The sequence below is a fragment of the Conger conger genome, chromosome 5, assembly GCF_963514075.1.
Source record: "Conger conger chromosome 5, fConCon1.1, whole genome shotgun sequence".
NCBI lineage: Eukaryota > Metazoa > Chordata > Actinopteri > Anguilliformes > Congridae > Conger > Conger conger.
The window spans coordinates 56,343,746-56,359,086 of NC_083764.1; the positions used below are offsets into that span (position 1 = coordinate 56,343,746).

At 44.6% G+C, this 15,341-nt stretch overlaps 1 protein-coding gene across 1 annotated transcript in view; it reads left to right on the plus strand.

Annotated features, from left to right (window-relative positions):
* Positions 1–2,718: 2,718 nt before the first annotated feature.
* LOC133128921 (zinc finger protein GLIS1-like) overlaps positions 2,719–15,341 on the plus strand; it is a 59,540-nt gene continuing 46,917 nt past the window's right edge. Inside the window, exon 1 of the mRNA XM_061242728.1 lies at positions 2,719–3,507. Coding sequence (XP_061098712.1) covers positions 2,719–3,507 — 789 coding nt within the window. The remainder of the gene's footprint in view (positions 3,508–15,341) is intronic.

Here is a 15,341-nt window from a genome sequence, read left to right on the forward strand (position 1 = left end):
CTCAGCCCGTCAAAATTCACAAACATGGCCATCACACTGAAAACAACCTGCCAAAATGTAGCTGTGCATTTGTGGTATGAAGTTGAAACGGTCACTTAGTCTAACCCGGTGATTTAAGACTTCTTCTGGACACTATTCAATTTGCCTTCTCATTCACGGCTGGTTTTGAATTCCAGAGCCCTACAGTTTATGAATGAAATGAGTGAGTTGTGAGTCAGGAAGTCAATCATACCTGCGTAAATTAAATTAACAGGTCGCTCCAGTGAAAGGAATCAAATTGCCCGAAACTACTGAACGGTGGTTCTCGTAAGCATTCTCGTCAAAGCACTGACTCGTTGAGAGGTCTGTGACATTAGTCATCCTTCGGTAAATGGTCCCCAACCGGTCCGGGTTCCAGGCAACTTGCTACTGTACAAAGGATTTCCTGTCAGCCCCGACCTTGTAGTTTATTGACTGGCAGGCCTGCCCAAGCCGGTTAACGTACCTCGCTGTCAGCGCTCGAGGAAGAGGGGGGGGCCAGGTCGGAGAAGAGAGTCCCGTTCTCTTCGGTAAATGGTGTGTGAAGCCTGTTCCATGAACCCCTCCGTGTGTTGCAGTGAACGGGGGAGCCTGCAGCCTCTTCTGCCCCAGGAAGAAGGATGGATCGGAGGTCATGGGTGGGGACTGCGTGCCTGTGTCGAGGAACGAGCAGAACCGCTCCACGGGCCAAGCTGTGGGAGAGGGCTTCGTAGCCCCTTGCCACCGACCCACTCAGAACCTCTGTATCCAGGGCAACCATCACCATGAGGACTCCAGGTATTCTCTCAGGCCAGATAGAACCGGGCTCAGGTTCAGCTAGTCAGGGCTTAGTCGAGCTTATGTGGAGACTGTGCTTAAACTTTCAAAGTTTATAGAACATAAACCTGAGAGATGGTTCAACATATGTGTAAACAGGAAGCTAGACACACACATAGGAGCAAAGGTCAAGATTTTCGCAGTGGAGGTTCAGTATTGTTTTAATAATTTAGTATAATCAGACAAAATTACTTTTAACTGCAGACTGCACAAGGGAACTAATTAAGATAACTGTTAAAGGACAAAGTACAGGATAATGCATACCTATTATGTTCAAGAGATTATTATAAAATCAACTATAGATCATGCTGTCAAAAATATATCAACAATGTGTAGTTTATATCAAGTTCAAACACCAGGGCTTATAATTCACATTATTATGATTGTGGAATATGCAATATTAGTTTAGTGGGTATGTAAACTAATCTTACTCATATTTGTACTTGTGTAGTTTAAAATTGTGCAAGTTCTTGTTAAAATAAATTGCCTACTAATTTCGGAAACATTTATAGAGAACAAACATTTTTAAATATACAAAGGTGGGTGAAATTGTGCAGAAAATATTCCACTAATGAAACTGGCCCAGCAACTGTAGCGGGGAGTCCTTTAGCCTAAGCTGGGGGTTCATCCCACCCCACCCCCCTCCTCTCCCCACACAAAACCCGACTTTTTAAGAGAATAAAATCTAAGGGGGTTGACAAATGTTTCTGAAAATAACAAAGGAATCCATCCTGCCAGTAGAGATGTAAAATGAGCTGAATCTTTGAATAGGAGACAGAACTTTTCAGGTTCTGTCATCAAGAGCAGAAAGTATTGTATGATGTTGGGAAAATGATCAGGATCTGGACAAAGGGAAAGGGACTAAATTGAGCAGGACGTAGAGGCCTCTAATTCCCTGGGACATTGGTGCAGTATATATGAGTTACCTGACAGGAACCATTCAGGAAACGACCGCAGCAGCTGCAGTAGCATATTAAATATGAACCCCCCTACTTAGTCACAGTGAGAGCGTTTCCACAATATTGTGCTTTATAATTGCGTGCAATTATGTCAACAACTTCACTTTCATAGACATATACTGTATGTGTATGCAGGCCCACTGCATGCTCAACGACCTTGGATTTATCTGTTAGGTGGCCATACCTACAACAAGTGGTTAGTGCCTTAGTTCAGAGCTGTCCAATCCTGTTCCTGCAGATATACCATCCTGTATGTTTTCACTCCAACAGTCACAAAGCACACCTCATTCAACAGCTGGAGATCTCATTGAGCAGCTACTTAGTAGAATCAAGTCAGATAAATTACGGTTTACATGAAAACCTACAGGATGGTAGATGTCCAGGAACAGGGTTGGGCAGCCCTGTCGTAGTGGTTACTGCAGCCTCTGTGACTGGCTTTAAGTAGAGATTGCAGTGCTGACCAGAGTACCACAGCTGTTCCCCTGTCCGTGTCTGTAGGTGTACAGGATTTCAGGAGAGCCTCGTGTCAGTGGGCCTGGGGGGCGATGGGGTCCACTGTTTCGGGGGAGTAGGCCGTCACCCACAGCACATAAAACAAGAGAGCCCCGGCAAGTACAAAATCACATCGGGGGTCCCGTCCACCCAAGAGCCCCTCCCCGGGCGGGCGGGGCCAGGGGCGGGGCCGGGGGCGGCGAGCCTCCCGCCTCCCGAAATCGAGCTGACCCACGGGGGCTTCGCCAACGCCCTGTCCTCGTACCCGTTCGGCAGCGACAGCGTGCCGACGCTGCAGCCCCCCGGCGACGCCCGGCAACCGCCCCGGCTGCTCCACGCGGGCAGCCTGAAGAGGCGCTGCCTGTCCGTCACCCCCTCCTCCTCCGGGGCCCCCGAGGGCCTGGACATCACCGCCATCATCTGCTCCTCCCAGATGTCGGTGGTGGCGTGCGTGAATGCCGGCGCCCCCTTCCTGCGGAGCCAGGCGGAGCAGCGCCGGCTGCCCTCTCTCAGCCCCCAGGCCCCCGAGGACGCCTGCCGCCTGCCCTCCCCCGCCTGCCTGCTCTCCTTCTCCTCCTCCTCTTCCTCCTCCTCCTCCGCCTCGTCCTCCTCGGCGGACTGCGAGAGGCCCGTCCCCATGCAGGAGGCCCCGCGGGCCCCGCCCCAGACAGCCGTGCCCCCCCCGGAGGCCACGGACAGCTTCAGCGTGCTGGTGAACAGCGTGTTCCAGCAGGGCCTGCTGGAGGGGTGCGGCAGAGCGGGGGCCCTGAAGCAGGAGCCCCTGGACGAGCTCTCCCCGGGCGAGGAGGAGCTCTTCCGTCTCTCCCACTCCCACCGCCACCACCCGCTCCACCCCAGCCTGCCCCCGCCCTACCACCTGCACCAGTACATCGGCCCCGGGCCTGGCACCCTGCTGCACCTCCAGGGGCAGCACCCGCCCTCCGCCGCCCTCCCCCACAAGCCCTCGGGCCTGGCCCCGGCCCCCGAGCGCGAGGAGCCCGGAGACCACCAGGCCTGCCGCTGGATCGACTGCAGCGCCTCCTACGAGCAGCAGGAGGAGCTGGTGAGGCACATCGAGAAGGTACACATCGACCAGCGCAAGGGCGAGGACTTCACCTGCTTCTGGGCCGGATGCGTCCGCCGCTACAAGCCCTTCAACGCCCGCTACAAGCTGCTCATCCACATGAGGGTTCACTCCGGAGAGAAGCCCAACAAATGCATGGTAAGACCCCACCCATACACCAAATGGTGGACAGGAAGACACACAAGGTGCTGAACTCCACACTGTGATCTTTCAAGTGTAATAGAATGGATATCCAGTATCCATCCTATCAACTCCAGTTCAATCAATACTTTTACTGTAATGCCTGCTGGGCTATCAGTTGGACCAAAACATTTTATTTTAATTACTGTATACTACAAAAAGTGAATATGTGAATGTATTTCAATATTTGTTTGACGATGTCAAAATATGTCTTATTACTGCATTGCCATGAAATACCCTTGGGCAATTCCAGATATACAAAGGTTATTTGTGAATGAACGAGTGAGTCAAACGAATACATTTTTTGAAAGAATGGAGCCAGGTGATGCAGCTCACCTAAAGGACGTTCCCATCCCAACTTCCAACTTGGGTCACCAAGTTTGTGAGCGTGCGTGAGCTCTTCTGTGATTGGCTTGTTTAAGTGGATATGCGTGAGTGAAAAAACAAGAAGCAAGAAGCAAATATTTGATACAGGGAATTTAGCTTTTCAGTGTGCAGATGTAATTAAATATTCAAACATTCATTTTAACCATTTGAACGTTGTTTTCTTTTTCTTTTTAAATAAATATAGAATCTGCATTTAACAGCCCTGTATAGAACTTGTAGAACTTATCCCGAAGTGGCCTTGCACAAGGGTAATTTTGTATGTGCCTAATAGACCACGGTTCTGCCATTTTGTTCCAGAGATGGATACCCCATGTTGGTTAGGTTACTACAAAAGACTCTGTGCAGTGTGCATAGTGTCCCTGTCTAACCATCCTAGCCTCTTAATTTAGGCTGACCTGGGATAAACTGCAATGTGTTTTTGTTTATTCCCCCTCTGTGACACAGTGCTACTGCTACCTCACGTGCCTGTGAGCAGTATACACTGCATCAATATTCAATGTCATTTCACAAGAGACTGGAGAGAAAATCTAAATCAGCTCTCAAAATGGAGGCTCCTCCTACTGCATGAATGCACATGAATGTATGGAGGCACTGATGTGTGTACCATAGCTAAGCTCATGCTATATCCCTGCCCTTTCATTGTGAAATGAGAAGAACACTTGCAACCATTTACTGAAAATGCCCATTACAAATTCAGTTTGTAAGTAAACAAATATGTTTTCTATTTTAAGTGGAATGTGTTGTATTCGTAGCACGTTAGATGGCCATGTGCAACCACTCAACACATTGTCGTACTGTCATTCTTCCTGATACCCTCAAGTTCTTCTAAAAGCCCCAATAGTTTACATGAATTATTCATTTTTTCCATAATCCGTATTGAGGGTAAACCACATACTGTTCTTTGCTTTCAATTAGCTGGCCATGCTGTGTAGAGTACAAAGATAATTCTGATATTCATACTCCGTTCCTGACTCCTCCTGAGGCACTGGTTGTCAGCATAGTTAAGCTCCCTGTGTTCTGGTGTCCAATCCTGACTGAGCCAGGTCCAGCTGTAGCCAGGGGCTCCTCTAGGTACTACATCATTGATCATAGTGTCATCCATGACTTTGTTGGTTGGCTTGTTTTTGATTGTGCATCAAACCCTCTGTAGTTTCTTATGGGGTGTACTCCTCCAATGCGATGATGGTACATTTGCTTCAATTCATGATTATTATTATTATCGTATATGCATCACTATAGTCGTCATATTTATTTACCATTACATGAATGACTAAATTGGCTTTCTGTCCCTCAATGATTGAGATAACTTTACTGTTACATTCAAACAAACTGTAATGTGTATTTGCAGTGGAGTGAGGAGCGGGAGAGATGCGCATAATGTTTATCACCGTTTTTCATCTTTCAGGTCACAACCTCATTGCGTTAGCGTGCATTTGCACAACCTACGAAGGAGTATGTATTGGATTTTTGCGATATCTACAAACAACACCGCAGCAGATTGCGTAATTTGTTTTAAGTTGAATTCTTGGAATGTCGGAACCCGGATGAGTTTTCCAGGTTTTGAGACGATGAGGGGCTAATGTGGGCGGTGAGGTGTTCTAAACAGGCCCACAGGAATGCCAAAAACTCCAGTCGGTTGTGCAATTTCTGCCCAGCTCATAACAGCCTGATCCCTGGTATGTGGTGATGCAGGGAGGCTTGTGTGAATTCTGGCCCTGAGCTTCGAGTGTATGAATCTCAGATGAATTTTATTCACAGTTTGTGGTGTTATTGCATTTCACAGCATTTCAGCGGAACATTTTTCTGGGCCTGTCTGAAATGTTTTAATTACCAGTGTTTGACAATTTGTTGCTACGCTGAACAGTGATTCTACAGAGTGGATTGTGTTGACAAATCAAAACTCAGATTTTGATACAGTGCTATGCATTTGAATGTGTTTTCTGCACTTTTTCAAAATGAAAACCTAAGGCCTCTAGTCATACTGGGTCTCTATGGCTGCTTCAGTGATGACGTATTCTTGAGTGAATGTGTGTGAGTGCGTACGTGTGTGTGCTTGTGTGTGTGTGTGTGTGTGTGTGTGTACACTGCTTTCCTGCGTGAACTGTATGCAATAGACAAAGGCATTTTGGAATTCCAGCGATTTGCTCAGAGGAAACAGATGAGACATCTTGATTTAAAACCAAACGCTTGACCAAAAGCCTGCTAAGTCCTTTATTATCTTTCCAGCAGCCATTTCCACTGTACACACTCATGAGGTAAGCCTGCTTTCGTCCAAGTATAACACCCCCCTCCCACACCCCCTGAAAACAGCTGCTTTGCGTTTGTTAAATACGGCATTTTGGCAGAAAGAACTCATTATAAACAGAAAAGCCTCTCTGAACGTTCGAGCCCTGAATATCCCTACCTGTGTGCATTTTGTATGACCTGCAAAAAAGCACAACATCCGTAAACAGTAAACACGCGCTTTACAGTCAGATTTTAAAATGGCAGCCGCCCGATGCCCGTTTTAATGGCCATCGCTTCAGGCAGGCCAAGTAGTTAAAAGGAAATAACATAATCTCTCTGCAATATCCTGTTATGTTTCATACCTAATTCAGCTGTTGTTTTAGTTTATTGCATTTTGCTGTTGTCTGCATTAATATTAAAAATATATCCAACAAAAATATTCTGGTAATCATCCTAAGACTGGTATCTTAGTTGTTGATGTGAGACAATTGAGTGGGTTTTATGACTCAGACAACCCAAATATGTAACCTGAAGTTCATGTAAATATCTATCAAAGCTTTGGATTCCTTTTGTAAATAACACAGGCAAAATTTGCATATGGATAAGCGGCATTGTATGCCGTGACCTCTGGTTTTTATTAATTCTCTTTTTTTATTGTCATTTCTAATCCTGTTCAATTTGTGAAAACCTTGAAGTTGCTGTCTGAATTTAATTTCAAATAACAGAGGGAACTGAAAGACCATAAGATGGCTATGGTCGGTCTGAGTATGAACTGAAGCAAAGTATTTTTAATTAGTCATTCAGTTCGTCTTTGAATTAGATTTGACAGAAGATTTGTTCTGATTATGAATTTTGGATTAGCTTTTTGCCATGTTGATAAATTGGCCCAGAGAGCAGCTATGCTCACTCTGTGCTGAACAACTTGAGAGAGATGTTGCAGAGACTATTTCCAATGACCAATCATTGTTTAAACTTGGGAGGACAATTTAAAAGTGCTGTGTTGAATTTGATGCATTTTAAAATGATTTGCTATAAGGCCGTAATTACATTTCTCTGTCAAGAAATGGAAAGTGTGTTGTAACGAATGCATTCAACGGTCCAAGAATGAACTGACTTATTCACAAACCCGAAATGTGAAGGTTGCACATGTGGTGGGTGTTTCATATCTGAGTATACTTTTCATAAATACAGGCAGAGAGTTTTCAAATGTTTAAAATGTTTTAGGAACTGCTAATTTTCCAGAGAAAATATTAGTGTTGCCAACTTAGATTTTGTTTAAATCTCTTCTGTTGAAAAGTGGAGGTGCTAAACCATACCATCTGGATAATTTTTGAGGGAGTGTTTCGAAAATGGAGTAAGAGGCAGACCGCCTCACAATTAGCTGACACATGCTACAGAGGGAGATTATGTGCTAGCAGGAGTGTCCGGCCTGATGTCAAGTAAGCCAGTGTTTAAAAAACTTATAGCCGTGTCCTTACACGAAGGAAAATAAAAGTCAGCATATATCACGGAATTTAATATTTCAGAAAGCATGATGTCAATAAATTTGCCGGCAGGGTGGAACAACTGCAGTGACGGTGTTTTCAGATCTATTACGCTGTCTCCCGGAATGGGGTCCAGACACTGCCATAGAGTGGCATTGTTGGACGGAGTGGGCGCGTGTGGGGAGACCTTATGTCAACAATGGGCTTTGGTGAGCAATCAAGCGCGATGTGGAGTTTTTTATTATTTTTTTAAAAAGGGGCGAGCGCCTCGAGCTGATTAAAGCGAAAGGCCCACGCGTCTCTTCTGCTACAGCCGGGCCGGGGCAGCGGTAGGCCCGCGTGTTTGTAGAAGGCGCTCGTTAAGTTGACGTTAATGGGATTGTAGCGCTATGAACGCGTGCCATCGAAGCCTGTCCGGATAGCTTAGCCACAGCGTTCACTCACGAGGCCTCCCTCGTTGAGGCTGGGAGCTGCTGCCCACGGTTAAGACTGAGCCAGTAGTTTCCCTCCTGTGTCGAGTTTCTGTTAATGAGCCAAGGCAACGGAGTGTTTGAATCCTTTTTTTTTCCCTAACACGCCAATGTTGGTGAGAGGCATGGGATAGGAGACCTGACATGTCAATTATACACGCTCTTGAATCTACTGGAGAAAGTAGAACATATAAAAACTTACCTTTAACAGTCTGAATGCCTGTATGGGCACCATGGAGTGTAAATGGCCATCTACTATACATCTCCTAACTGGTCTAATATGCCCTGCAACCCAGTACAAGGACAGTGATGTAGTACAGGAGTGAGCGAAATTAATCTCCTCTGTCACAGAGATTGATCGCCCTTAGAATCATTTATAAGAGGGGATGTCAGGAATAACAAGTTCAGCTCAGTTGACTTGACGCGTGGACATGAATTTGATTTCTTGTAAGTAGGCGGCTGGTTTTATTAGGCTTTTGGAGCAGACACCTGCTCTGACTGACATCATGTTTTTGCGCCCGGGCTCATGTAAATTAGCAGACAACAGCAGACACTTGTCTCGCCCCTGGTCCGGGCGACGGTGGAAAATATAGACCAGCGGAAAGCGCTAGAGGCTATCGATTCCAGACGAGCACACTACCGTCTCGTTTGATTAGAGTCCTCGTCAGAGTTTGGAGAGTTTGAGGCGGCGTTCGGTGCGCCCTGGAAAAAGAGAAGGAGCGTTCCAGGAACCGAATGGCATCACCGGAGAGCCGAGAAGCCCATCCTCTACGACGGTGATGTCACCCCAGGGAATGACCCGGGGAAACCAAAACAGACAGAACGTCACAATCCAGAAGGACAGCGCCCATGTTATTTCGCCTGTTTTCAAAATGCACACGCGCTCTAATATGAATGCACCGTTGAGTCAAGAAGGCGTATATTACCAAATTAACTTTGACAGTCCCTGATGACATCCATTGCTGCCTCATCCTGTATTCCCCTCAGCTGCATGAGCCCAGCGTTAATAAGATAAACGCTGACCATCTGTGATAAGCCATATGTAAAAAAAAAGATAAAGATGAAATGCATTAGCTGCAATTGTATGAGGACTGTCAGATGACTGACATTTTGGCAATAGAGCATAAAAGGCCTGGAAATGTATAGCGCTTGCTAGTTTTCCTTGCTGGAATGGGTCAGCCAAAATCTTGTCAAGCCATCAAAGCCCTGCTGTCAGACTTTACACTAATGCAGTTTTCATTTCTGTGCTGGAGATGTGGTGGCTGCATTGTCTGAGCATAGTCTTTGTGCTGGAGACAGGCCTCGAGTCCGGCCTGGACATCTGCAATTACCAGCGTGGCTAGTGCATCCTCGGCAAGTTTCCTCCCATTTCACCCCACTTCTCCAGTCCATGTTGTCACTTTAAAATGAATAATATTAGCCATCACTCAACTGCTACTCTCAGTTTCTCTCAGCTGAATTCAGCATCTTACTGAGAAGATGTATGACATGGGTATACAGTAGATTCCTAGTAGATTTAGTTGCTATAAAAGTAAATGTTGTATGCTAAGTGGGTGTCTGGCATAGGTAGACAGATAGGTATGTGTTTCTGCCATCACCTTCTGGACATTGACTGTCTGGGGTTAAGATCGTCATGATCATGTTCATGCTGGTAGCAGCTCTATGCATCAGTAATCCATAGGTTGTAACATTGTTGATTAAGCCAGGCCATTGGATGGTGCAAGAACAGCTTTTAATTTAGCAGGACAAAATATAGGCATAATATGCGCATATAGCTAATATGGTACTGTACACAGAGCTCATCAGCTGACCATCCAGTGTGTCTTCTTCCTTCTGACCGGTCATCCACTCCCCAGTTCCATGCTGACGTAGCCCATGCACATAATGCCATTTAAAGGGCATGTTGTACTATCGGCTGTTCCAAGGTCACACGATAAGTGTGTGTGATCGGTGCCTGGGTGAATCCAGAGACCTGTCTTCATCACTGCCGTTGGGATTAAATGAATTTCACAGTTTGTTTCAGTGTGTTTATCTTCTATTGGCCGTTTCTTCTCTCTTTCCAAACAACATGTGTTTCGCCTTTCGCTAAAGAGAGCACTCGGGACCACGTGTCGGCAGCAATAAGCTATCATTGAGGGGTTTTTGTTTCGTTTTTTCTTTTTCTTTTCAGAAACCTCGGCTATTTCTGTGTAACCAGGGCCCCGTTGCATGTTTTGGAGAAGAACCATGTTCGATTTGTTCTAATCGCTTTTCTCAGAAAACATGTTATTTTGGGTTTCGTAAAAAACCTTTAGCCGGAGTCCTGAAAATGAAACCTGATAGTCCGGCTGAGCTCAACTTTGCATTATTATTGTGTCATAATTCTCCCTGAACAAGCCCTTAATTAGTTTAACCTTCAGAGCAAAGCATATCAGGTTCAGTAGAGCAGAAATGCAACGAATGCAGAAAGATTTACCAGCTCAGTTCAGGGTATTTTGCAGATCTCTGAGGGATTAAAACTTGATTTGAGGAGTCTTAGGCCGATCCAAAAATATTCTGAGGGGAATTGGATAAATTGTATTTCCACACTAGTGATTAACTTAAGTTGCCAGATAGTTTCAGAATTGGAAGGAGCAGAGGAAAAGAAAAAATCTCTGCAGTCCACTGGTAACCTCTTTAAATGTTCTCAGCTCCAGGTTTAGGAGTGTAAGATGACATAATTGCATTTGGGCTAATTCTCTGCTGCTAAACGATAGTGCGTGTAAGTACATTTGTAATTATCTTTTGATATCAGTCAAAAATAAGTGATCCTGATGCTGTAAGTATGATATTCAGATAAGAATTTTGTTCTAGCAGAGAGGCGAGGAAAAGTAGCAAAATGTCAGGGAACATCCGATTACCCCTGAGATGTCCATTTTCATTATCAATTTTCATCGACAGAAAGGGACCCTTGTACAAATATGTCTTCATAATGTGTCCAGGTCGAGGTAAATCCATCAAAAATGTGCACAAGACGTTCTTCACACTGAACTACCATATGAAGACCTGCGTATGTTGCTGTCCTGAATCTAGTACAAACAAACCACTCTGTGTCAGATTTATGTATTGCGGTGTTGCCTGTCAAGTTGACATGTGGCAGTGATTGCAGTCAGTCTGATGTGTTGTGGCGATGTCTTGTTAACATCACTGACTGTGTATCGACACCAAACCGCACTGGAACGTTATGCTTACTTTTGGAAAAAAGATTTTGAGCAGCGCACTGCCTTTCTGATTTTATTTTCAATTACTTTCATCCCATTTCTTTCAGTTATTTAACAGTCTGGAATGACCAGTGGTATTGTGAGCCTGTCCCATTGCCACAACATCGTCTGTTGATTCGGGTGGGAGCTGGTGAGCACTCTCTGTCACGAAATGCTGCAGAACGAACGCTTCTATTCAGCACACGATACGGTCACGGAACGTGGGTGCCCAATTGTCCAGAGGAATGCCCGATATCTGATACCCTCCCTCCCTGGGTGAAGCTAGGCTAATCACGTGTGGCTATGTGAGAACACTCACTGAGATCAGGTGCATTTTGACAGATCTGCCCCCCACAGCCCGCCCCCCTCTCCCGGGGAGTTTAAGGAATTGCGTTTCTGTACATTATTTATAACATGTTCACGCCGGCGTTGCATTTCACACCAAGCGTTGTGCATCTTGCATGGAAAGTAGACACCAGCCACGATGACAGCTAACTAAAGAGCTGTTTTCTCAAATGTGTATGCTCACTTTCACTGTTGACTTTCAAATGTGTACCTCTGAGGTCAACAGATTTTTTCTTTCTACAGTTGTTTTTTCCCCCTTATTTGCTGAACTTCAAGCAAGGTTGCCTTTGTTGATTTTCTTTTTTTGATTTTTAGTTACAAAGACAGCCAAACAGCCAAAGGGAGCAGACCCACAAAAAAAGAAGTGTAACTTTAGCAGACCCAAAAGGGGGGAGAAGATGGTGAGGGGGTAAAGGAGGGAATCTCGAGAAACGGACGGATCAGCAGGGTAAACACTGCACGGATAAGCCTTGCTAATGAGGCTACTAACATAGATAAGCCTTGCTAATGATGCTAATATCTCAGGTCACAGCCTCAGAGTAGGTGTTTAGAGAGGTCAATCCTGTGTAGACCTGCCCTTGGCCCTGCCCTTTCCATAAACTGAACCTTCAAGGAAATACGAAGACCAAACTTGAATTTTTGGTTCACATTTTTCGCAGAACTAATTTGCATCGAATGGTGCAATTTACAAAATGCCCTCTTCAGGGAACTGCGTTGTGATCCTGACCACACTCAAGAGAGGACAGGAGGGGAGACTCGCTGTCAAAATGCTGGTGCAGTGGCGGAGTAGATCAACGGTTGCATTATGACGGCGGTGCTGGTTTACAGCTGTCCCCCTCTGCAGCAAGTGACACCGTGGCCTGGGCCTCGTGCCATCTCCACTTTGTCACATTTCACAACCCCTGTGCCAAGCCATTCGCAGAACCCCCCCCCCTCCCCCCAAAAAAATAACCCATGGGGGCGCAGTAGCCAAAAACAATTTTACGGCATTTTGCCATCGGTCGTGAACATATCTTAATTAGGGTGGGAGATCCGTGAGGCTTCGGGCAGCGATACAAACGCTGACAGTTCAACAATAAGCTGCTTCTTCCACTGATGGAGGAAGTCTGTCCAATTTCCAACGGTCCACGGACGGAACCGACTCTTCAGCCAAGCACTCGTAAAGCCACAGCTCTTGGGTAATAGGTTTCTCTTGTGAAACCACGTTTGCGGTTTGTAGTTGACCATATAAATTATGGGTTGGTCAGGAGGATTTTGACATTTTATTAAAAATAATAATAATAAAAATGTGTTCCCCCTTCATGGATGCCAATAAAATATATTTGCATCTGTTTAGATCAATTGTGGGAGATGCAGCACACTCAAAGCTATTTAGGGAAGGTCGGGTGATTCAGTTGTTTTGTTCACAACAAAAATACCTGTTTAATATTTGGGCCAAAAAGTTCAGCCAAAATATTTAAGGCAGAAATATCATAATCAAAGCTACCTATGGCTGTTCATTGCCTATAGGACAATGATGTGTTCCACATCAACTTGCTTCTAGAATCCAAACTATCAATAAGCTACCTCCCTATGCATGTATTTATTACCATGTTTAAGACATTAGCATGCTTATGATATTAGCATGCTTGGAATATATTTAATTCACTAATTTATGTGATTCTTTGTGATTCTGTTGAAAGAGAGGAGAGTGAAGCACACTCTGCATTAGGTCAGATAGAACCACACATGCCTCCATTTTCATTTTCAGGTATTTTTCACAGTGCATCACCTGTGCTTCCTGCTCCATTAAGAGTTATTCACTGTGCCTGCTGAACCTCTGAACTACTTCTCAGGAATGCCGGTTGGTTTGGCGAGAAACTCAGAAGTCCTTGTACATTTGAACTGAATTATTATGGAGGCCATCGCGGGCCTGGTTTGTAAATACTACCATACCGAGGTTTATAACTCTTTTATATTCCTCCGGGGAAGGCTATCAGGAACCATGTGAAATGCTATGCTTTGAAACCGCGCCAAACAGTATTTCTTTTCAAAATGTGTTTTGTTTTAGAAAACAATGAAATTAATAGTTGTTTTTACAATACACTTGTGAAAAGCAGCGGCGTTCTCCAAAAAGAAACGCAATGTACAGTACAGAGCAAACCCAACATGTGTTTAGAATTTCATCATCTAAATTGCATCTTCTCTATTAGTTTATATTAATACAATGTGTTTAAACCGTTACCCGCTTTGTGTCCGAGTGAAAGGGGCCGTTTGTGTTATGCATGCCTTAGACAGCTATGCGTCTCATGCAGATTATATTATAAATAAAGAGTATGGCGCTAAATGTTTCCACAGAAATTGCTTATTATTTTCTGGAAGGAAAAAATAAAATTGAACGAGCGTTACGGATGAGCCAGTTTTATACTATATAAGAGATTTTGCCAAGACATTAAATTAGGTCATGCTTAGTGCGTATTTGGAAAATTTATATTAAATATGAATAAACAGAGTTTTGTAATTGGTTCGACACTCTCACTGGCAAACACAGTAATGCCAGTTAGTGCCAAGTTCAAATTCATATTACTTGTAAGGTAAACAAGTACCCAGTGAGTAATTTCAAGCAGAGTTTTCCATAAATATGAAAACGGCATTTTAAATTATGTTTGGAATGGTAATGTTCTTATTTTAATGGGAACACTTTTCAGCAGTTGGCAGGTTGGCTTAATCAAATTGTACATAATTAGGTGGGAGCAGAAATAGGTGTTGCGCTGAACGACGTTAGCTTTCAACCCTGAGTTTGGATGAAATATTCCAAAAATGATCTGTCGCATATACACCTGGCAGTGGCCTTGTGCATGTGCAGTTTATTGTCTGTTTACTTTATAAATTCTGTTTGTGAATTTGTGTTTATACATGCAGTAGCTGGGCTTTGTGCAATGTGCATGTATGTATGCATGTATGCTGTTTAGCAGGAGACAAATCACAGCACAATATCAGGTTAACAATGTTTATTGATTTCAGGGGAATTTCAGTATTTTGGGGGGCGGTGGGTGTAAGGGGGGGATTTAAGGTGGGAGGGGGGACGAGTGACAGAGGGAGGGGGAAAGTTGCTAAAGAGCAAATCGTCATATATTCTGACAAATTTCTGAATTAGGATACCAATTTACATGCAAGATGTTCACAGCAATCCAATTCCTTGTGTCAGTATGGAATGTGTTTCCTCTCGGCTGGTAGATCACCATATTTCACTGAGAGTTACGGTTGCGGACTGTATCATCAGCGTAGCAGTGGAACTTGGCACTGCGTCTCTCCACGGGGAACATGGGCACAGGGAATACACTGAGATAAGAAGAGAGCGCTGGAGCACTCCATATTTCAGTTTGGAGCATTTTTCACTTACGCAACCTTAAACCTGATTGGTGCTGCTTCATCTGAGTGAAAAGTCAAGACTTTAGTTTTTTTAATAAAGAGGGCCTGATTAGAAATAGGCCTGTAATTCTTGGGGGTTTTTTTGGCGCAGATTTAGACGGCTTTATTAGGGGTTTTTATTTCCACATATTTCACCCCAATTTGGAACGCACGGTCAAAACCGTTGGCCAGTCCGTTACCATGGCATCCTCTAGCTCTCTAGCATGAGCCTCTAACTCCGCCAACCACTTTTCCTCAGGTCTGCGCTCTGC